Source organism: Mus musculus, chromosome 12 (genome assembly GCF_000001635.26).
Source record: "Mus musculus strain C57BL/6J chromosome 12, GRCm38.p6 C57BL/6J".
Taxonomy (NCBI): Eukaryota; Metazoa; Chordata; class Mammalia; order Rodentia; family Muridae; genus Mus; species Mus musculus.
Genome location: NC_000078.6, coordinates 24,534,504 through 24,558,793, shown reverse-complemented (window position 1 = coordinate 24,558,793; position 24,290 = coordinate 24,534,504). Strand labels below are relative to the sequence as shown.

The window sequence follows — 24,290 nt, the reverse complement described above, 5'->3', positions numbered from 1 at the left end:
GACTAAGTTTATAAAGAGTAAGGAATAATCTAAGAAAGTAAATTCAAAGCCAATCACTGGTGCATGCTTATACTCCCAGATTCAAGATGGAGAGGCATTGAGGCCAGCCTGGGCTACAATAGTGAGTTCCAGGCTAACCTGAGCGCATTCCCAGTTCTAGCCTGAACTAGACAGCTAGTTTTTATCTTGGAAAGAGAAAGTGTAAAAACAAAGTTTAACTTTAAAATACAATGAATGCAAGTTTCCAGGTGTCATTTACTTGTGTATTACTTATTTTAATTTTCTGAAAAAATTATTTATGAAAATAATTCAAAGCATTTCTTACAATGCATATAAAGACACATGCCAAAGTGTATGCCTGTTCAACAGTAGACTTCACACAGTTGACACCTTGTCCTGAGAACGCCTGTCAAAGCCCCTCTCTGGTTCTCAGTGTCTTCTTCCTTTCTTGGATCCTGAGCTCTTTTTTGATTCGTTGTATTTTTTTTCAAAAAGTTTCTTTTCAAGTAAGCTCACTTCTTCATGGAGAGCAGAGGTCTTTATTCTCAGTAAGAAGGAGAAGATGTTTAGTATAAACTGGTAACTCAAAGAAAAATTTGATTCTTCGTAAGTTGTCACATGTTTACAATAGCTAGAATGGAAAGAGAAAAAGGCACATTATCTTTAAATGGTAATTTAGAAGCACTGGCAGCTCTCACTGCACCCCGGATCCCCTCACCAGTAGATGCAGCAGCTTTAAACAGAATTATGAGTTAGAGGGAATGTGGAGACTCTGCTGAATCTCCTTATTGTACAAAGAGAAAATTGTTCACATTGTCCACGATCACTGAGCAGAGGGCCCACTGTATCCATCTCCATTTCTGAAATGCTTGAACTAGCCCATGCCGACTCTAAAGACAGGTAAACACCAAACACTTGGAGCACTGTGATCCATGTTATATGTGTGGTCCTAAATTCTGGCGTTTATTATTTTAGATTTATTTCATAACTGTTTTGCCTTCATTTATGTATGTGTATCACATGCATACCTGATGCCCATGGAAGTCAGAAGAGAACATTGGATCCCCTGGGGCTGGAGTTATAGGTGGTTATGAGCTATCAAGTGGGTGCTATAGACAGAATCTGGGTCCTCTGCAAGAGCAACAGGTGCCCTTAACCATTGAGCCATCTCTCCAACCCTGGTGGTTTTGTTTGTTTGTTTGTTGTTTTTTAGGAATGAAAAATCCCACAGTCACCACTTACACTAAACAAGCATAATTCCTAATTACACTTAAACGTATGTCCTTATGCCCACAGGTGAGTGTACTCCTCCTCCTCCTCTTCCACCTTCTCCTCCTCCTCCTCTTCCTCCTCCTCCTCCTCCTCATCATCATTAAGGAAATTTCTCTTTGCAACAGATGGAGACTATTACAGAAAGTCACAACCAATCAAACTGCAGAGGTGTGGAGCCCAGTCCTAATGGACATATCCACAAGGCACTCTGACGCCTGAGGCTCAGGGCACATAGCAGAGGAGGACAGGGATTGGAGGAAGCAGAGGACCAGGATTTTGCTGTGACACTGTATCTCCTAATGTCAGAAGTGACACACATAATGCCTCACACACATGGCTGCCTAAACCAGAACTGAACAAGGACAATGACAACAGAGATGCCTAAGCGGACAGGGAACCCATGAGGCCTCAGGCAGCTGAGGAAGGGGAGAGTAGACTTCCCCAAGGAAAAGCCTGAGCACTGCTTATTCAACAGCAAATGGTCAGCTCTGAAAACACACAACAAATAATATTATACAGACTGAGCAGGGTCTATTTATTTAAGTATTATGACAAATGTATGTATACACATGCATGTAAGCAACAATTAATGGAAAAAGAAACAAGATAGTGCATTTGAAAGAGACCAAGAGGTATATGGAAGGGTTTGGAGGGAAGAAAGGAAGATGGGAAATGGTGTAATTATATTATAACCTCAAAAAGGAAGAGAAAGGACCTCTTCAGCCTGAGTTGGAGATTTTATCACACCTCAGGCTTTTGGAGTTTTAAAAACATGCGTACCTTTTGCAGAACTTCTGGGTACTGAGCCAATACAGGGAGTTCTTGGTTATCATGGACTGGCCTTTCATTATCAGGAGTCCCTGGAGGCTGTGTCCATGGAAACAAGGGCTATCAGTGCCTTCTTCAGTCCAGTTGAACTGAAAACTTGAAGGGGCCTGCTTTTCAACCACGGGTGATGAACCAACCAGGGCACTAAATTGTTTTTGAAGATTCTCCACCATTTCTGGAGATGGAGGGAAGAGAAAAATGTTACTGCACAAGGAAAGCCAGCAGTCACGGGAATGGATTGCTTTAGGGGGGACACTCCGGGGCCTCCTCCCTCCCTTAGCCTCCTGAGTGCACACACACACAGCTGGTTTCCTAACTGCAGGAACATACGTCAGAGCATTAGGTGAGGCTGGAGCTGCAGGAGGGGCTCAGACAGTTACTTAACGAGGGCTTCCTGACAGAGCTCTCACAGTCACGGAAACAGGACCTTGGTCTTGCAGGGAAACTGAGCTCTCTATGAAGGAGCAGGCAAGTTTCCAGGACTTTTATGTGACTTCCCCTTTGGCAGGAGATATACTCGAGAGCATCCCCAGGGAGTGGAAAGTATGTGCATGCCCTTGCTTTTCCTGTGGACATGGTTGGCACTCCCAACAGTGCTGCTACATGGCACAGAAATGAAACCATCAGACTCACTTCTTCTCTTATATGCGACGGACTTATCGATGTGTGAACGGTAGAGTGGCCTTTTGGTTTTCCAAGCATACCTGTACAAGGCAGAACAGAGGTGAAGCAGAGTGAGAAGCAGGTGCTCAGAGCTCTGAGACAGGCAGGACCTGACACTCAGCAGCTCTGGGTGCTTGTCTACACTCTCTCAGTACTTCTGCTCCAGAAGGAAACACCCAGAGAGAGCAGAGCATCAGTGTGCCCCTCCTAGGAGTCAAGGACCCTTTAGGAGCCATTATCCAGAACACAGCAGAGAAGGCTGCCATCACCGTGTGGCACTCCTTTGCTCTTTACTCTCATTGCTGTTTCTCTTTGCCGCAAACGCTGATAACTGAGGGCTGTGCCCTCTGATTCTAGAAACCCATACAAAATAGAAGGTGAGTACCTGTCTCTCTGGTACCCAATGCCTGGAAACCACCCTCTTCCTGCTGAAAATAAGAAGGAAAGATCCAGATTCTAGCAAGACAGACCTAAGAATCTGATCTTTTGAGAGAGGGCCAGTTAGGCATGTTCACTGCAGAGGGGGTGCTGGGATGATCTGGTCCACAGGGTACCCCCCTCCCACTCCCCACCAAAGGTTAAGTGCTATCTGGCTTCCTGCGATTGACTGGTGACCATTTCTGGTCCAGGCAGCCATCAGTACTGCCCAGCAGAGGATGCCACTGTGGAACAACATAATTCGATGTTTTCAAAGCTCATTTCTATTCTCCTGCACTTCCTTAAATAGGAGCCTTCCAGAAACCACAGTAAAAAAAAAATAATCCACCTTCTTGATCCAGGCTACTAAAAAATGAGTAATAAAGACAGCATGGTGCAGAAGAAGACACTGAGTCAGAGGATCTGCTCAACTTCTGCATGTGTTCAGCAGCCTGAGTGACTATGAAGGTCCTGGAACTGTCTCTGTCTCCTTTATCCTCTCTAGGGCACACAGTAGGCATTCAACTTAAGGGTTTTTGTTGTTGTTGTTGTTTGTTTATCTTTGTAGAATTACATCATTTTAATGCCTCTATGCCTCTCATAAGATGTGGGGTCAAGGTTTTCCCATTCATGTTTACATTCCTCAATACCCACTATGGCTATATATTCTTTTTTCTTCTCATTAGTTTACTTATTCATTTACTTCGCACCCTGATCACAGCCCTCCTCCGAGGCCCCCCTCACTCGTCCCTCCCCCATCTTCTCTCTCCTTCATCTCTGAGAAGAGGGACCCCTGCTCCCCCGGTACAAACAATCTTGGCACCTCAAGTACATCCTCTCCCACTGAGGCCAGACAAGGTGGCCAGTCCAGTTAGGGGAACAGATCCACGGGCAGGCAATAGAGTCAGGGTAAGCCAAGTCAGTTGTTGGGGGACCCACATGACTACCAAGGTGAACATCTGCTACATATGTGCCGAGGGCCTAGGACTGGCCCTTGTATGCTCTTTGGCTGGTGGCTCAGTCTCTGGGGTCCCCAAGGATCCAGGTTAATTGACTCTGTTGGTCTTCTTTTAGAGTCCCTGTCCTCTCTAGGTTCCTTGTTAATAATAGATGGGATGGCACACAGTAGGCATTCAACTTAAGTATTCATTAATAATGGACTAGATGAATACATGAGCCAACAAACACATTTAGCATCTGTGCCCTGTTTCCTGCTCTTACAGGGCAGTTATGAGGACTAATTTACATCGTATTTGTGAGGCTTGCAATAGTGGTGACACATGCCTTTTATTCCAGTACTCGGAATGCAGAGACAAGTGCCAGGCCAGCCAGAGCTACATGGTGAGACTATATCTTTTTTTTTTTTCCGAGACAGGGTTTTTCTGTGTAGCCCTGGCTGTCCTAGAACTCACTTTGTAGACCAGGCTGGCCTCGAACTCAGAAATCCGCCTGCCTCTGCCTCCCAAATCCTGGGATTAAAGGCCATCATCTAAAAAAAAAAAAAAAAAAAATACAGTTGTGCTGCTCTGTGCTGCAGAGAGTGGTGGTACAGCCTGAGCTACACAGTGAACTGAGGCCAGCAAGGCCTACATAAGATTCTGTCGTAACAAGAGAAGCAACCACCACATAATATTAGACAAACTGTGCAGTCACTGAGATATGACACATCTAGTGTCAGGCAAAGGGCCTGGCTCTCAGGTAGTAACATGATTTAGTAACAAATGATCACTTCAACCAATTTAAGAACAGAGATTTTTCCTCAAACATTAAAAAATTCAAATTGGTACACTTGTGATTATATAGGAGATGTTAATATTTTTTACTTTGAATTTCACAGTGATTTAAAATGTTAAGAACAGAAAATTCTCTCTTTGAAGGCTAGATGCCCCAGTGTAGGGGGATGCTAGGCAGGGGGAGTGGGAGTAGGTGGGTGGGTGAGGGAACACCCTCATAGAAGCAGGAGGAGGGGACAGGGGGTTCTCAGAGGGGAAACCAGGAAAGGGGATAACACTTGAAATGTAAATAAAGAAAATAAAAAAAGAGAAAGAAACTGACTTTCTGAGTAAGATTTGATTTCAAACAACAATAAAATTAAGATAAAATAAAATTAAGATCCTACAAAAAAAAGAACAGAAAATTCTTTAGGCATCAGAAGTAGACATATAGTCAATATTACATAAGACTGTCTTCCTGAAATTATGTGTAAACTAAATTTAGGTAAATTATACCACACTTAAAACATCAATGAGGTTGTCATTTAGATCTGTGGTGAATTTTTAAAATTATATTTTAATTATTATTTTTTATTTAAATTAACTTTTAAAAATTATCATTTATTTTCTTAAAAGTGTCCTGTCTAGACACGTCCTCAGAGATGCCCACGGTTAAGCTTTCCTTGGGAATGACAGGTCTGGACAGGTGTTTCTTGTGCACTGATGGCCACCACAATCGAGGAGCATCCCCAGGTCACACCCCAAGAAGGTGCTTTGGGGATTGAGGTTTGCAGTGTTCCAGCTGTTTGGACAGTCTCCTGAAACGCAGTCTTCTCCAGATGTTTGTCTCCCTCTGCCTGCTTTTCACAGTACACAAAGGTTCTCAAACAGACACACCACAAAGGCCTTGGGGCTCTAGCTAGACCCTAGCTAGATGCTCCCCTCTTTTTGACATGGTTTGTTTCACTGACTGAAAAGAGAATCAAGGTATAATTTACATATAATGAAACCTCTTTCTGGACACTTCCAATTAGCATTCACACACAGCTGTGTAATCAGCATTGTGACTAATACACAGAACAGTCCCATCATTCCAAAAGCCAGGCCCTTTGTAGTCAGTCTCCTCCACACCCTTGATCTTGGGCAACCATGGTCTTTATCCTCTAAGCTTGGCCACTGGAGAATGTTATATAAATAGACACACACACGATGCAAGGAGTCACACTGCTGGCTGTATCAGAGGGCTTTGCTTTATGCTGCTCAGTGGGCTGCATGGCATGGATATGCCAGCAATTTATCTCGTCACTAGCAAAAGTCACTACAAACATTCCTATATGGATTTCTACAGGAGCAAACATTTTTATTTCACTTGAACTTTTCTTTCTTTAAAATTTTTTTATTAGACATTTCCTTTATTTATATTTCAAATGTTATCCCCTTTCCTAGTTTCCCCTCTGAAAACCCCCTATCCCCTCTCCCTTCCCCCTGGTCCCAAACCCACCCACTCCCACTTCCCGGCCCTGGCATTCCCCTATAACCTTCACAGGACCAAGGGCCTCTCCTCCCATTGATGACCGACTAGGCCATCCTCTGATACAATTATAGCTAGAGCCACAAGTTCCACCATGTGTTTTCTTTGATTGGTGGTATAGTTCTGAGGAGCTCTGGGGTACTGGTGAGTTCGTATTGATGTTCCTCCTTGAACTTTTCAAAGTAGCTGTACCATTTCATACTCCTATACTTAGCAGGAGCGACTGCAGCCTGAAAGCAGAGCCCTTCTAATTAAGGTAGCTGTCTCTTGTGTATCCTGCACATCTTTAGCTTTTTTCATTTGAAAACTTGACTTGTTTTCCTATTTTTATTCTTTATATTTTATACATAAAAATTTTTCATCAGATATTCAGTAGATCTGCAATCTCTCTCTCTCCCCCCCGCCCCGTTTCATTTTTTCTTAGGTACCTTTGGAGAAATCCTTACTTCTAAAGTCCAATTTACCAATTTTTCTTTTATCGATCATGCTTTAAATTTTATATCAAAGAATTTTTTAGCTAACCCAAAAGATCAGCAGGCCTTTTCTTTTATCTTTCATCTTTCCTCCCTCTCTTCGTGTGTGGTGTGTGGTGTGTGTGTGCGTGTGTAGGCCAAAAGTCAATCTTAGGGGCCATTTCACCTTGCTTTTGAGGCAGGGTCTCTCATGGGGACCCAGAGCTTGCTGATTAGGTTAGACTGGGCAGCCAGCAAGCCCTAGGGATCCTCCTGTCTCTGTCTCCCCAGTGCTGGGATTCCAGATGTCTATCACCATATCTGGCTTTTACATGGGTGCTGGGGATTAGAACTCATGTCCTAATGCTTGCTAGCTGTGCCATCTCCCACAACCCAGCAATGAGGTTTTCTACATGTGCTTTTAAATTTTATCCAGGTTCTTCCCAACCCCAGTGATAAACTGTCAGCCATCGAGGCAGCCTACTAAGCTGTTTTTTATACTATTGTTTTTACTAGTATTTTTCAAATTCTCATGTAATGTAGTATGCTTAACTGCAGAAAATGTGTTAATGATCATCTGACAGCCCAAAAGATGATGCCTAGAGTAATAGGGAGGCTTGGGTTCTATTCCAAGTAAAATAAATAAACTAAGATAGATAGATAGATAGTTAGTTAGTTAGATTAAAAAACCTTTAAAAAGGAAGGCAGAAAATAAAAGTTTATGTGAAAATGGGTTGGCATAGATTACACCAAGAAGCAGGTGTTCAGCATGCCTAGGAATGCTGTGCCCACACATCAGGTGTCAGTGAGTGACATCAGTTATATGGCAGCCACCACTGCCTGTGTGTATTAACACTGTGTAGAGGATGGCTTTGGTACAGGATCCTATAGATAACCTCTTCCCTAGGTCTAATGTCTCTCTGGAAAATGAATTTTTATAAATAGACTAATTCCCTTTTGCTGCTAAATATTCCCCTAAAGTAGCTAATGTCAGTACTTTTAGATATGCAACTGACTCTCTCTCACGCTGCAGCAATGAACTGGGAGTGTCTGAAACGTAAGGTGGTGACCTGCTGGGGCAAGTCAAGGAGTCTGCACAGCATGGCCCTCAGGATCAGCAAAGTCGCCCAGCTGACACCACAGAAAGAGGGTGACTCCCCAAGTGCCCAGGACAAGCCTTACTCATCTATCTATAGAACAGGAGGACCCAACAAAGAAGAGGAATCATGCCGGCCCTGGGAATCAGCGAGCTGTCAGAGCACACTCCACACCCTGTCCTCCTGTCATGACCTGAGCCCACCTACCTGTCAGAATGCATTCTCCCCACCGCTCCATGCTCAGAGCCTGCCTAGCAAAAACCTGTCATTCCTCCTTTTGCAAGGAACTTTTTCTTCATGGTGCTTTATCTGCCTTTGATCACATTTCTCTGACGTTTAAGGGAAAAATAAATGCTTTACCTTGAAACTTGAAAATGGTTTCTTAATAGTCTATGAGGGCCAGCCATCTCTGATTTGCTCAGCAGGGAACTAAAGTGACTTACCATTTCAAACAACGTTAGAAACTTCCTTTTCTCAAACGATATAAAATGACTTGATTATATCAGTATTAGTGTAAATTTATATAAACGGATGTTGGTTTTCCTTCTGTCTTGTGGGACTCAGAGTTTTAATTGAAATGAATCTGTGCTGGAGATCAGTGGAGAGGGGCTCCCTATTAAATAGATAATGCTTAGAAATTTATCAATGAACTGAATTTAAGCTGGGGTAAGCAGGTGATGTCACAGAGTGGGTCTGTGAGGACGGAGACCTCATACTTCTGTCCCTAAAGCAACACTCTTCCTGCTGCACAGTATGGCCCTAGCCCTGAGCTGTGCTCCAGGAACAAGTGCTGAGGGTAATGGGGATAAATGCCCACTGTCTGTCCTCCTCTGGTTTTCTCAGAGGTCACTGGTTTTGGAAAACCTTCCAATCACACATGCCACAGGAGAACACTTATAATCTCTGCAATACTGGGACACACACATGGCAAAGGACCGGGTTTGAGAAAAAACATGGGGGAGAATAGTGCACACAATAGTGCACACACAGGCAAGGCTCACACAGATTGTACAGACCTAATGTCAAGTACAGTATGGTACCTAGGCTAGATCCTAGAGCAGAGAGAGGTCAGAAAAAGAAAAAAACGGGGAAATCTAAAAGCAAATGTGTTTAATTAGGAGTGATGTAAGACAGTAAGGAGCGGGGTTGGAGGAGGATATATGAGGTCCTGAGCTGGAATCCCAGCCCCAGGGCAAAAACTAACTAGAATGTACAGGACCAACATTTCTAGAAAAAGGTCACATGCTGCCAAGCACACACTGACGGATGTGGAGCTGAGGACACAGCAGGGCACAGAGGACAGAGGACATACCTGGCCCTCGCTTCTTCCCATTTTCGTCTTTTCTCATCAAAAGTTTTCTTCATAACTTGGTACCATTTTCTGAAATCAAACTGGGGCGTGTCTGAAAGAAATGAAATCCATGCTCAGTAGTGGAATCCATCACATCAAAGCAACAGCCATCATTCACGTCTGAGTTTATTCCTAAACAGAACATTTCTATGACGGCTCTTGAAAAGAGGAGCAGAACCGCCCTCTCTCTCTGCTGTAAGGCGCGACAATGTTGTGGCCCCACAAGACTGTCTTGAAACTGTCTTTTTACACATTTCTCCTCAGCTTTGAAGGCTTTACTGCCTCCCGGAGAAGAGATCACACACTTTGCTAGCTGCTGCACAACCGTCCTGTCCTTCCCCATCCCACACCCAGCATACACAGCCCAGTCCTGGTAGTACTCCAGCACACTTAGGCATTGTGTTGATAAGCGTGTGGAGTGGTGCTATGGTGCATGAATCCCATTCTCCTCAGGACCTATTTCTGTTCTTCCTACTCTTAATTCAGAGATTCTGCCCATGAGAACAAAAGAGGACTGAGTGGACAGCTGAAGTGTGTTCGAGACATAGGCTAGAGAGACAACAGACCAAGGCATGGCAGTATAAACAGGATTACTGTCCATTATCCTCTCATAAGAATGGCCTCTTTAGTGTCTAATTACAAATCTTTTCCAATGGCCCATATAACCAAATGTCACAGCCCTGTAGGCCACACAGCCAGTGAGTGGGGGAACTAGCCAGAGAACTGTGAAGGCAGTGGACAGCTAACAGTTAAATCAACTCTGGGTTCTATGACCCCCATTCTCTTGACATCACCTCTAGCATTCAAGGAACATCAGAAGCATCTAGTTCAATCCTATGTAGTGTTCCTGTAAGCATAGGATAGTAAGAAGTGCTCAACTTCACATATATTAGGGAAAATATATGTTATGAAAAACATAAATGAACTGAGAACATTAAACTCAAACTCCTAAAACTAATGAACAAAAATCCTTCTACAAACAGAGCTACATCTGGATGTAAGAACTCACATAGACACAAAACTGCATTAAGTTATTCTTGGGCCAGCAATGCTTTTCCGTATCAGATAAAAAACAAATATGAACTAAACTGTAGCAAACAGATTCTAAGCCAGCTACTTGAGAGCCTGAAGCAGGAGGACCTTAAGTCAAGTACAAAGTGACACACACCAACCTGGACAATTTACTGTTCTTGTCTTTTAAAAAAAAAAGCAAAAAGAATTGAGGATATAGCTCAGTGGAAGAGAGCTGGTGAAGCCATGCATGAAGCCCTGTATCCAATACATAGTAACTGTCTGTTTACAAAGTGTTTGCCAGATAACCATCTCAGAGTTTACAAACACAGGCGGTCCAGCAAGGACACATATGCTTAGGCCATTACTTATAATCCCATGGGCTAAATATCCAGTAGAGTCTAGACAGCAGCAACGATGGCAGGCTGTGGAAGGGGGAGCTGGTGTGTAGTGAGTGGGTGTGGAGCACAGGAGAATAAAGAGGCACTTGCTAAGTCTGAAGGGTTGTGGGATACGAAACACGAGCACTCCATGTAGAGGGGCCAGCACAGGCAGCCACAGAAACCACGCTGTTGTGGAAGTTCCTGCTCTAGTCTGCCTCGTGAGTAGCGATCGTGGAACAACAGCAAGAGAACATATGGGTCTTGACCACAGACGTCACCCAAGTTTCTTGGCAGCCACAGACACTACATTTAGATCTACAGACAGAACAGTAAACATGCACAGCCCTGTGCATGTACAGACACATGTATACATGACTGCTCATCTTCCCTCTACACCAACTACCTTTTAATCCATCATTTACAACCACTTTGAATCTGACTAATAAAAAAATCCAAGTACCTTCTCTGTGTTGTTCGTTGTACGCTTCAGCAAGATCTGAGTAAGACCTGGAGGGACAACACACAGGCAACTTCATTAGATGTCATGTGTCCGGGCAGTGGTGGCGCACGCCTTTAATCCCAATACTCGGGAGGCGGAGGCAGGCGGATTTCTGAGTTCGAGGCCAGCCTGGTCTACAGAGTGAGTTACAGGACAGCCAGGGGAACACAGAGAAACCCCGTCTCAAAAAACAAAAAACAAACAAACAAAACAAAAAATCAGAAGCAGGCATGATCAAGAGGTGGAGAGTGCTCTCTGGAAAGCCCTATGGCTATAGCACAGCAGACCCCACATCCTGCTGTGAAAGCACAGGGCTCCTGCACTCTCAACAGCTGGCAAAAGCAAACTGGAGTCAGTGCAATAACAAGTCACCTGCCACTGACTTACCATTCCAGCTTGTCATCCAGCAAAAACAGCAGCTTCAACACAACCACAATGACAGCCATAGCCTGCACATCATATTTAACTGTCCTTTTCGTTTTAGCTATAGGATCAAACGTCAGAAAATCCACTTCCCCAATTCCAGTCAACTTTACTACTTGACAGGTTAAAGTGTGCATTTCATCTGTTGAAAAACAAAACAGTTAAACACAAACGAGGCCACAGTAATATACATATTTACAAGCTATCTTTACACATCTGCTTTGTTTGTAAGACAGGGTCTCGATATAGCCCATATTGGCCTTGAACTCATGACTCTCATGCCGCAGCCTCTGGTGTGGAGGCTGAGATTACAGGGTTGCAACACATTACCCAGGAACCTTTTATTTAAAACATGATGTCATGCATGAACTTTGGGAGCATTTTTGAATAAAACAATACTTTAAAAAATGAGGCCAGTGTGGAAATAGCAATGGGCAAAATCTTGGCAAGGCCTACTTGACACCCTAAAACATGTATGTGCGATACACAGTTGGGTCTCATGCAGACAGGCACACACCAGCTTTGTGCTGCCCCATACATGTTCCTCATCTGTGTCTCTACAAGGCACACTCACCTCCTTACAAGGTCAACCTTCTCCAGGAACTTGGAGAACTCTGATGGCTGAGAGCTCTTGGTTAGATGCTTTGCTTTCCCAAAGAAGTTCTGCATTCAGCATAGGCTGCGCCTGCAGCTCAGAGGCTGAGTAACGTGAGCTTGGGGACCTGAAACCCTAGGCCCTGTATTCAGGCTTCTCAGCAGCAGCCACATGATTAGCCACACAGCTTCAGCCTCTTCACCTTTCTTCCTTTAAGGACAGGATTTTTTTCTGTCTAGCTTAGGCTTGCCTCAAACTCATGATCCTCCTGCCTCAGCCTCTTGAGGTTTGGTATAATTATAGGCATGAGCTCCTTTACCTAGCAATATTGTCCTTTCTTGTTATGAGAGAACAGAGTGAGATAAAATAAGGTTATACAGAAGTATACTTTGAAAACTCTAAGTTATTAAACAAATTCCTCAGTGGCCTACATAGAAGAGGTGCAGCACAGCCTCCTCTAACAGAACGGACAGACACCACACGGGTCTCATCCACAGATCTCTTTCCTTCCAGGGAGCGCACTGTGCAGGAAAAAGCAGATTGTGGAGTCCTGTCACTTGGACCAGCTCCATGTGACCTCAGAGGTGTTACACTAAAGTATGAGCTAGCACAGTGACTTCTTGATGGTTATGAACATTACATGAACGAACCTGCCTAAAGCACTCAGGCCAGCGTTGACTGACACCCGTCCAATCTGGCCTCTCCACTCCCGAGTATCCTTGTCTCCCTCCCTCTGGTCATAAGGTGTAATCAGTCACCTCAGGCTCCTGATGGCATGAACCCATTAAAACTTTTAGCTCCCATCTCCAACAGGTTTCAAATGTTCCCAAAGCCTGCAGTGTTCCTTGCCTCTATTTACACAGCTCTTTGGTCCCTTCACCTCAACAGTTCTTTCCCCATTTCGCATCACAAGCTTCTCTTGGTTGGTTCTTAGGTCACAGGTCATAGCTGTACCAATAGTTTCTAAGGAGACCTGTGTAACACCAGCAGGCTTTCCCAGTCAGACCTGCCTCCATGCTAAGGAAGCTCCACCAGAACTCCTAAGTGAATGGCTGGTTTGTAATGTGAATCCCAACAAGCAAGGATTGTCACTATCTTGGTTTATACTGCTTTTCCTCACCTAGGAACTATACTATACTAGAAACTCAACAGAGGCCATCTACATCAGAGTCAGGCAAGGGGAAATGACATGCATTGTGATAACTCAGCAATAGTCACTCTAAGACTGAGCATGGGGACTGACACCTATAGTCTCAGCACTCGGCAGAGGCAGAGGCAGAGGCAGAGGCAGAGGCAGAGGCAGAGGCAGAGGCAAGGATCTCCACGAGTTCAAGGCCAGCCTGGTCTATATAGTGAGCTTGCAGGCTACACAGACATACCCTGAGTCAACATTCTCCCTCCACAAAGAAAATACAAACCAAACCAAACTATCAGGCAGACAATAAAAGTCCTAGGCTTCTTGTATTTCTAGTTCAGTATGAAATTCAGGACTGGCTCGTGTCACAGGCTGTACCAGGATTACCTGACACGTGTGCTCTGCATGAAGTGGCTAAGGCTCTCATCACAGTCCTCACTGCCCTAAAAAGCTCACTGTGTTATCTACACTGTTCTCCGTGGCTTGGGAAACTGGAATGTTACCAGGCTTCAAGTACCATGTGAGGAGCCTCCAGGACTGCTGTAGTTGTTCTGAATCAGGTCTCCTTGCTACCTTAGTCTGGTCTTGAACTCTGGGTCTTCCTCCTCCACTCTCAAAGGTTGACATCAACTTTGGCTGATAATTTTGTTCTTAATTAGAAGCCATTATGCAGTACTAATGTTCTCAGGTGGACAGAGCAGCTTTCCCATGCATGTCATCAAAAGCCCATACTGAGACAGTCTGCCTGCACTTAGTCAAGTTGCCACAGAAGCCACGGAAGTTCTCCCAAGCATAAATCACACAAAGATAGAAATTTGTTTTTGAGCAGTGTCCTTTTAACTGTGTTATATGGTGTGAATTACTTTAAGAAAGCATTTGATCTAAGTTCCTGTTACTATGAACTCCTTCAGGTGGCTTAGGCAGTCTGCAGCTGAAAGAAAGGCCCCACTGGTCTGCTAGCATAACTTTGCAGCCAAGCCTCCTCCCCACGCACCCCACAGCTCACCAGGGAGATTGACCTCCAGTAAGTATTTCATACACAAGGTGTTGGGATGGAGGTAGCAGTCTTCCGTTATGTCTGGGAAACGAGGCAAATCTAAAAATATGGCAAGTTCAATCATGTTTTTATAGATGTCTTCATAGTCAGGCCAAGACTGAAATTTTAAAAAGACAGAGTAAGATAGTAATCTTTGCAATATTAATTATTTAATCATTTTCTTAAAATTATTTTAAAGATATTTTCTGACTTAAAAGTGTATGTTGAGGAGGGGGGTGGCTAGAGAGATGGTTCAGCAGTTAAGAGCATTTGCTGCTCTAGCAGAAGGCCAATGACCAGTTCTCAGCACCTGCTTCAGGTGACTCCACTCTGAGAGAGCCAACACCCTCTTCTGGTCTCCATGGGCACCTGCACGTACAGGCACATATAATCAATCTTTTATTAAAAGCAGTATGTGGGTTGGTAAGATGGCACAGTGGGTACAAGTGCTTGCTACCAAGCCTGATGCCTGAGTTCAACCCCTGGGACCCTCCTGATGGAGGGAAAGAACTGGCCTTGGTAAGTTGTCCTATGTGGGCCACATATGCCATATAACATGTGCACTGTGACACCTGTACCTCCCCTACAAGATATACAAACAACTGGAATAAAAGTACTATACAATTATAAGGTTGAGTATGGCAGCACACACCCTTAACCTCAGCATATCCCTGTGAACTCAAGGCCAACTTGGTCTACACAGCAAGCTCCAGGCCAGCCAAGGCTACACAGTGAGATCCAGTCACATGAAAAAAGGATTGCGTATTCATTAAATAAAATTTAGAATACCGAGAAAAATGTTAAAGATCCTTATTATTCAAAGTTGGTAATTTTATTGATCGTTATCTTACATGCATTGGTATTTTGCCTTTACATGTCTGTGTGAGGATGTTGGATCACCTGGATCTGGCGTTATAGACAGTTGTGAGCCGCCATGTAGGTCCTGAAACTGAACCCGGGTCTTCTGAAAGAGGAGCTAGAGTTCTTAACCGCTAAGCCATCTCTCCAGCCCTCAAATTTGGTAATTTTAAACACTAGTGATACTAAGTTTATATGCCACATAGTTCTGCTTGGCTTGTCAAGTTCATCCTAGTCTTGCTCATGATCTAGTGAAATCATTACTTCTTGCCTTTGACCTGGAGGAAGATAAAGCTGAGACTCATCTATTGGGTGAAATACAATTCAGGGACAGAGTGTTGTCCAGCTTTAGCAAGACTGTAGTGCAATTCTCAGTATCACAAATCAATCAATCAATCTATCTATCAATCAATCAGTTCAAGTCACAGTGTTCTCACAACTGCTCTAACACACAACCGTCTGCCCTTTTCTCTTGTGCTTTCCCATTCATCACACGGGTGCAGCCCGTGCTAACCTACTATCTGTGCTTCTGTGAGTGAGAGAGGCAATGCCAGCTCTAATTCTACAAGCTAAAACTCTGCAGCTCAGCTTCATACTAACGCCTCCACAGAGAGGCATAAACAATCCTGTTTGAAACTTTAGTCTGCAGTTTCTTGAGAACACACTCTGCCCTTGTTTTGTTGTTGTTTTTCATATAATTTGTCCACATGAAGCTTATGAACATGCTTAGTGATATGAACAAGTATTTTCTGGGATTTCAGGAAATACCAGGCTTTCATTAAGGTGGGGACCCTGCTAAGCTGTTCTTGACAAAAATGTTGCAAGCCTGTTGAGATGCACATACTGGGAATGCCTGCCAGGGATGAGACATGAGTGGATCTGGGTATATATATTTGTTTTTGTTTTTTTTAAAATATGTTTTATTTAGTTCAATGGCCAGGCTCTTCTAAGCCTTCCCTGGCTATTGCACCCTTCTTTTCACTCCCAGGTCAGCACACTAAATTTGTCTTTAATTTTAGTTGCTCAGTCACTTTTAGTCCCAGCTCAGCACCCCAAATTTGCCCTCATCTTAGTTATGTTTCTAACCTCTCCTCTCGCCTTCTACCCCAGGCCCAGTCAGAGAAGTGGCAAATGGACTAGATGTCACAAGGCTGATGGCTTCCTCGCTGGTAAGAGGCTGGATCTGGTGTCTTACAATGCAGCGTGAATCAGCAATGAGACACATACTCTACAGGCAACAATGTGAGTTTTCAACTATTTTCAAAGAAAGATGTCAGATGTAAGAAAAGGACTCAAGAGTCTGGGCCTAGTCTTATGTGTAGCTAAGTCAGGACAGTGTTACTCCATGGTGGGCTGGCATGGCTGGAGGAAGGGAGCCGCTGTGCTGGACCCACTCTATGACACGTGCATTTCCTCAAGCTACCTCAGCAAAAACAAAAGGGGAGGAGGTGAAGACACTACCAGCTAAGCAAACTGCTTCACACAGAACTGCTTAGTAGATCAGCTTCATGAGAGAAACTAAAGACGGGATTCAAAAGAAATGTACAAACCCCTGTGGGGTGGGAAGACGCCTGGCCTACCTGCTGCTCTGAATGAGGCCCGCCCAGCATTTCCAAGCAGGCGCTAAACTGCTTCCTCTTTTTTTGGCGGGGAGGGGCACATGTTCTTTCACTGAGCAACCCCTCCAGCTCCAGCATCCCACTTTTAGGGGGCTAACCATTAGAAACTTCTCCCTTGGTTAAAGAAACTCGCTCTCCACTTTGAGCTCACAGTGCCTCGGAGTTGTCAGACAGCCTGTACCTTTCACACCTTCTAAATGTGTGAGCGCGCCCAGGAGCCAACTGAGGGAATTAGGATTTCTTTATGAAATTTCGTGTTGTTAAATTCAGCTCTCCCCCAGATGGAGAGGGTGGGTGCTTCCTTACAAGGGCTCGGGAGTCAGGGTGCAGGGCGCGGCTATGCGCTCATTTCTATACTGCATGCCTATGCTGAGTGTGCTTCTCATGAAGCTACAGTCTTTGTATTGTATTTATTTTAACATGATTATCATTTAATGTGTTATCAACATATAATTAATCCACAGCTGGGGAATACAAAGGGTACTACTGTCAATTCCAAGTGGCAATGTGTTCTTTTAAAATCCTTTTAATGTTCAGGTAAAATAATTCTACTTATATGCTAAAATACTATTAACTGTATTCTAATTTGCCAATTTAAAAGAGGAAAAAAGAAAGGAAAACAAATTCTCATTCATCTTTGGAAGGAAAGTGACTATTTCCTCAGAAAAATAATAATTCATTTTGAATTCTGTTTCTCTCTGCAGAGCCTGGAGTGTCTTTGAAGTTAAGACAATTTTAGCATGGCTGACAGGATTTACGGCAGCCCTAATCCTTTTAAATAAGGCAAGGAGGAGACATACGTGAATACTTCTTACATGCAAGCAAACACTAGAGCAGTACATGTCCCCTTAGAAAAATAATCACCTCACTCAAAAAAGTGATTTAATAGATGACAAATTCCTGACAAACAGGTTGTTAATGAGCAGCAATTTGGTAGGCTAGTAGGACTAAGTATGTTTTCAAAACCGCCACACAGAGAGCTGAGCTGTCAGTCTCAACAGCTGGCCATGAGTTGGCCACCATCTTTTCAAATATGAACCGAGGAGAAAATAAACACACAGAATGTTAAGCTATTTATTTATACTAAAATTCAGATTTTAAATTTATCTAGCTGGGTGGTGGTGGCGCACGCCTTTAATCCCAGCACTTGGGAGGCAGAGGCAGGCGGATTTCTGATTTTCTGAGGCCAGACTGGTCTACAGAGTAAGTTCCAGGACAGCCAGGGCTATACAGAGAAACCCTGTCTCGAAAAACAAAAACAAAAACAACAACAACAAAAAATTTATCTAATCTCAATCTGGCATTTTAGATTTTGCTTTTAAAATTTCCTATTTAAGTATTTTCCTTGGCCTTTGGGTTTGCTTTGCAGCTCAAGGTGGCCTTCCTTCATTATGTATCCCAGGCTGACTTCAAACTTGTGATCCTCTTGCCTCTACCTCCCAAGGTAGGTGTTAGGATTACAGGTGTGAGCTAGCACTCTTGAGTAATATTATTTTTAGACAGAGCCAACTTTTAAATTTATGAATTACCCAAAATGTTTTTAAAGATGACTAAAGGATATTTGATGTCATGCCATTTTTTAAAAAAACAGTCTTCCATCATTGCTATATATTTAAATTATAACTATATTTCAGCAACATTTAAGTTTGATTATAAAACTAGTATGCAATCATAAATTTCAGCAATACAGAATGCTATACTGAAGACAACTGCAGCAAATCCACAAAAGTCAGGCGTGACGTGTACAAACTTAATCTCAATGCTCAGCAGGCAGAGACAAGCCCATTTCTGTGAGGTCAGAGCCAACCTCATCTACACAATTCCATTCCAGCCAGGGCTACAGTGAGACACTGCACACACACACACACACACACACACACACACACACACACACACACACAAAATGAGAAGTCATGACTCAGATGTGAAGGGCTTCTCTTTCAGCCATGGTGGGCACACCCAAGTTTGTAACACTGGGCTTTCACACCAACAGCTTGTTTTTTTTCTAATGGACAGTTCTCCTGTGTCCCAGAGAAACTGTCATCTCCCTCTCTCACATGCTATCTGCTAACAATACTTCTTGCTTAGATTATAACAGTAATGACAATTTAAAAAAACCAACATGTATAAAATGTATACCACTCAACAGTTACCCAGATCTTATGTTAGCAGTCGAAGCATACTTCAGTAGAGACATGAAACCAATTGCTAGCTATGTGACACCAAGATATGGGTCTTCCTTCCCATGAGACCAGAAGAGTAGTTGCAGACTCTGGTCAGTGCATCTGATTATTATTCAGTGAGCCCAGAGTAGGACGAAGTGTTTTCCTTCAGTGCCTCAGATGGGATAAAGACTTTTGTCACCATTGACCCTCGTTCCTGTTCCACAGGAGGCATCAACGAGACAGGGTTTGGTAGTACCTCTAAAGCTTGAGTAGGGTACCCCATAGCCCCACTGACAGTGGGTAAGCCTGTTTGAGGGCCAGCACTGCTCCATAGCGTGGTTTAGAAGAGGGCCGAGAAACGCTTTTGCCTTGGTCCTACTGCCTTCAGTCCATCGAGGGGAGGCAGCCTCTGATAGCCACAAGATTTAAGGCTCAGATAGCCAGCACATAATCCCCGAGAACACCCAGGTGAGATCACCTGCACAACACAACCAAGGGAAGGATCCCAAACGAGGTGTCGGTGTGTGCAGCGTGTTCTCACTGACGAGCAGATCATGGGATGGACTGACACAGCAGAAGCTTCGGGGGCCCATCACTCAGAGCTTTCTTGTTTAGTAAGGCGCAGAGGCATTTTGCTTCCCACTGACCCTTGGGTTACCTGCTGATTCTCAACTACTAACCTCAAACTCTATATGGCTCAGTGTGGAATACAATAATGCAGAGATAAGACTCCTAGGCTCTGTGCAAAGTAACACTTCTACCAGAATCACCAGCAAGATGCTCATTACCGAGGCGTCTGCTTAGATCTCATAGCCAGATTTTCTGATTCAGTCTGGGTCTGAGAAGACACGGGCTAAACAACGACTCCAGAACTTATTGTATCTTTTTTTTTTGAGACAGTGTCTCTCACTAAATAATGCAAGTTGTCCCAAAACTTGTTATGTAGCCCAGGCTGGCTCAGATCTCGAAATTCCTCTGCCTCATCCTTCTGAGTAACTGGTGTATGCCATATCTCATACATCTTAAAGTGTGAGATGCTCTAATGGGTTTGTGGAGTCTCCATGGATCCCTAGAGAGCACATATGCCAGTGGCAGGAGGAAGCAAAAGTAACAGGCAGAGCCCAGTGGCTTCCCATTCTGTTTTCCTTCTGGGATGGCAGAAACCCTCAGTTGGTTTTACTGTCCAAGCTTGAGAAACACACACACATACCGGTGATGTTTTAAGATGTGGGAGGCCAGGAACAGAAGCCATCACCTGGCTCCTTATGCTGTCTAGCAGTAGTGATTCCCAAGGGAGGAGTGGGACCGAGGGGCTGAGCACACCTGTAATCACCACACTTACCTTCATCTCCCCCAGGTGAACTTCAAGCTGTCAGATTATTACTCTAACAAGATTGCACAAGCATGCTCCAGGGACACAGGTGACTTACTGAGTGGCATGGTGAACAGATCTAGAGGAAGGTTTGGACACTCGAAGTGTATTACACTTGATCCACTAAGTCCTTCATTTGGTGGTGCTTATGCAGTGACTGACAGCTCTGGAGAGTCTTTTTCTTCCCTCAACCAAGAGAGACCTAGTTTCACAAAGGGTGTAAGATCGCTCCAAGGCAAAATGAATCATTGTGGCAGAGTGCCACTCAGTGGGTTTGGCTGAACCGGCATTACATCTTTTCTCTCTGCTTGTTTGGAGGGAAGAAAGAATGCTGCTTATCAGTATTCAGACCGTGTGTTTGTATTTCAGAAGGACTTTCTGGTGGCTTCTTTATCCACACTTGCTGAGTCTAGTGAGCAATGTCGAGATGGCTGAATCTTGAGAGGAAGCTTTAGAATGACTGCGAAGGACTATGGCTGTCTATTAGTCTATTAGTGTCTATTTATAAATATACGAAAGAATCATGGCCCAAAAGGTAGGCCATTCATCAGCTGAACTGTATCTAGTGGAGACCAGTGTGGCTAGGTCCTATGATTTGGTTCCACTGACAGCTTGACTGTCGGGTGGACAGAGTGCTCCAAAGGAGATTAGGTATTCAGCCTAACTATCAGAAAACCTGAAAGATTTTTGCTAGAAGCAAATGGTGCTTCAGAATCAGCACCACTGCCCAGAACTTTAAGTGAAAAACGAACCAAGAAAGATGTAGACAAGTTATCTTCAAGTTAATTAAGTAAATAGACACAGCTTGAAGGCTGCCAGCTTGGAGCTGGAGTCACAACTTGGAAAAGAAGATGAAGGGAGGTAACGAAGCTTAATATGCACACTGTCTGCTGCCCTCAAGTCAGACACTGAAACTCTCTTGGCCTGCCTGCAAGAAAGCAACCCACTCACCACTCTCAGGATCCCACTTCATTCCTACATCTAGGTGGATTTCTTCAAACCTACTGTTCCTTGGCAGAGGCTCCTCCCTCAGAGCTAATAGAACATCTAATGGAAGGAAGCAGTTCCCATCAGATAAAGATTTAAAAAGGATTTCTAAAGCCTTTTGGGGGGGGGGAGTGTTCTTGGTTTTCTTAAGGCGTGCTAAACCTTCTGAAATAACAAAAATAGAACAAAACACAGAAGAAAAACAGTCCCCAGGAGCCCACACAAACTCCAGTGACATTATCTTCATGGCCATCTCTGAGCACAATCGCACCTTTTGTCACTGCTGGTGGAGGTACAGCTGCTGGAGAAGCCAAGACTTTGTGGGGAGAGCTAAGACATGGGAAGGGGGAGAAAATGCTTCCTTTGTTAGTGAAAAGCCATTTCCATTGAAAAGTTTCAACACACTCTAGTGGAGTGAATGCACTTTTGTGAGCAAAGGCAGAGCACACGGGGAAGGAAAGCAGCCCGTCCATTAAGTCCAAAGCAGCCAGATCTCCCTTCTCCTGGAGAAATAAAGGCCACTCCTCCACCCTATACAGATGTGACACAGGACTTCTAGAATAGCACAGATCCACTTAATTACAACTGAAGAAATCACTCAATTAATATGTTTTGTAAAAGACCACAAGGCTATAATAAATTGTTCCAGCATGCATTTTAAAACAGTGCTTGGGAAAGCATTTTAATTGAATTTCACAAATATTCCAGTGAGTTTATTTCCCTTCATGAAGCAATGCTTTAGGACAGGCGAGGACAAGCTGGAGTTTCTGTTACACAACATCAGGCTCCTGTGATAAAGCAGATTACAATACCCCGTCAGAGCTGACTTCCTGCTCGGCTATTAAAGAGGTGCAGGCCACACCCTGCCTACTGTTGTTATGAAGCTAAAATTCAGCTAAGAAGACGCTGGCGGGCTCTGGATGCACCTGTGAATATAAATTTATTACAAGACTTTTGTCCCAAGAAAACTGACAAGGAGTAACATTATCACAATAAAAGGCAAAGCACTGTAATGTATTCTTTATAGAGAAAGGATAAAATGAATTGCACATATATTATGATTCATAAAAGAGCTCACCAGCCAATTTTATACTGCTAGAATTATCTTAATGGTTACACATTTACTGTGTAGTAACAAAAGGTACTTCCTATGTTCATCGGGTCATGGTGGCGAATGCGATACATATACGGAGTACAGCCTGGGTCCACCCCAGGGAGGGGTGGAGGGGTGGGCGAGAGCTTTTCAGAAACATTTGTACAGGCAGATCTAAGCCCTGTGAGCAAATTCAAATTAGGAGCTAAGGACCAAGGAGGACTTGCCATGGCAGAAGCTGGTGACTTGGGGACAGCCTCTGGACCGCGCTGACTGTTGTTGGACCTGTATTCCAATGTCACAGCCTCATACTATAAGAAACTGAGAACTGGTGTCCAGCAGAGCAGGTGGTACCCTCTTGGGACTGACTCTGGAAGAGCTGAGTGACTACTGTTTGCAGCAGATTCATGCCTGCTGATATCAAGTGCAAAGCAAGTTTCTACTCTCTTCCCTAGGTAGTGCAGGGAGGAGAACCTTGGGCTGAGCATGCTGGGTACTAGGGTGTAGTAGGTCAGGATCAAACTAAATCACAGGTAATCCACATGAAATCACCAGTTTCATTTGGCAGGGAGGTATGGCTCTCCCAAAAGCAATATAAATGTCCCCCCAGAGACGCCCTTTTTGAGCACTGCTGGTGAGGAGAACACACTACCTGATAAGATGATTTATCTCACAATGATACTGACACGCCCAGGATTCTTACTGTTAAATACACCAGCTTATAAATGGAGGCTATATCCCAAAGGTATTTCCTAACCAAACTTAATGGAATTCTTTTTTTTAACTAAATAATACTATTTAATGGTTTAACTTCTGGTATATCACACAATGATTACATCAGAAGCAGTCTAGAAATTTCTGGTTTGTGTGGAAAAACAAAAACTTGAGCAAATCAATTTGAACTCTCCCAAAAGTAGTGTTTAAATATACTTTGTTTCATATCCATCTCTCATCATTTAATCAACCACACAACTGAGCCTGTCTATGCACACAGTTCTTGAGACTGAGTCAGCAAAACACAGTCCCAACTCACATGGGATTTATGCCCCACAGCTGGAGATGTAAGACATAGAAACAGCCTTGTACCATAAACTGCCATTGAGTCTTCTCTTTTAGAAATTTCACTTAGCATCCTCTAGCTGCCTTTAAACCTTTAGAGATGCAGAAGAATACATTTTATATATTAGCACATTAGGCGTAAGATAGAAAAGTGAACACCCAAGAACCTACTGTGTGCTCAGGAACTAGGACATCATCACTAGGGATGTGTCCAGTGCGCACCTTTCCTACCAAGCCCTCTGTCTGCTGGAGGCAGTCTCCTAGTATTCTGAGTTTGAACCACCAATAACTTATACTAACAAAATGGGATCCCTTTACAGACTTCCCAGAATCTTGCTTTCTAAACTCATCATGTTTCTTAGATTCACACACGTTCCTTGTAGCTACAGTCTATTCATTCCTACATTTGTTTAATGTAGTCAATACAAACTTAACATACTTTATCAATTTTCCTGCTGCAGATGTATAGATATCTTTTAGTTTAAGGTTTTTTTTTTTTTGTTTTGTTTTGTTTTTTTTTTTTTTTTTAGCTAGCTGACTTCTTTAGCTTTTTCTCCCCAAACAAAAAGCTAATATATTAACAGAAAACTACTTGAATTATGGCACATCTATATGACATAGTTCTAAAGAGAATAAAAATTTGTAAGCAAATTGCAGCATGGAACAGAATATTCTTAGTCTTAAGAAAAGTGTACTTAAGTACTTAGGGGCAAGAAACCATGGCTGTAACTT

The 24,290-nt window shown here is 43.5% G+C and overlaps 1 protein-coding gene across 3 annotated transcripts in view; it reads right to left on the bottom strand.

Moving 5' to 3' along the window:
- Positions 1-222: 222 nt before the first annotated feature.
- Taf1b (TATA-box binding protein associated factor, RNA polymerase I, B) overlaps positions 223-24,290 on the bottom strand; it is a 59,991-nt gene continuing 35,923 nt past the window's right edge. For 2 of the 3 annotated variants that reach the window (NR_028341.1, NM_020614.2), the window contains 7 exons: positions 14,376-14,523; positions 11,604-11,781; positions 11,178-11,224; positions 9,285-9,375; positions 2,734-2,804; positions 2,053-2,275; positions 223-631 (listed from right to left, as the gene is read on the bottom strand). Coding sequence is in view for 2 of the 3 variants with exons in the window: in NM_020614.2 (NP_065639.2) it covers positions 430-631; positions 2,053-2,275; positions 2,734-2,804; positions 9,285-9,375; positions 11,178-11,224; positions 11,604-11,781; positions 14,376-14,523 (960 nt within the window). In the remaining variant the exon portion in view is untranslated. The remainder of the gene's footprint in view (positions 632-2,052; positions 2,276-2,733; positions 2,805-9,284; positions 9,376-11,177; positions 11,225-11,603; positions 11,782-14,375; positions 14,524-24,290) is intronic. The other variant, XM_006515051.2, reaches the window with a different exon arrangement.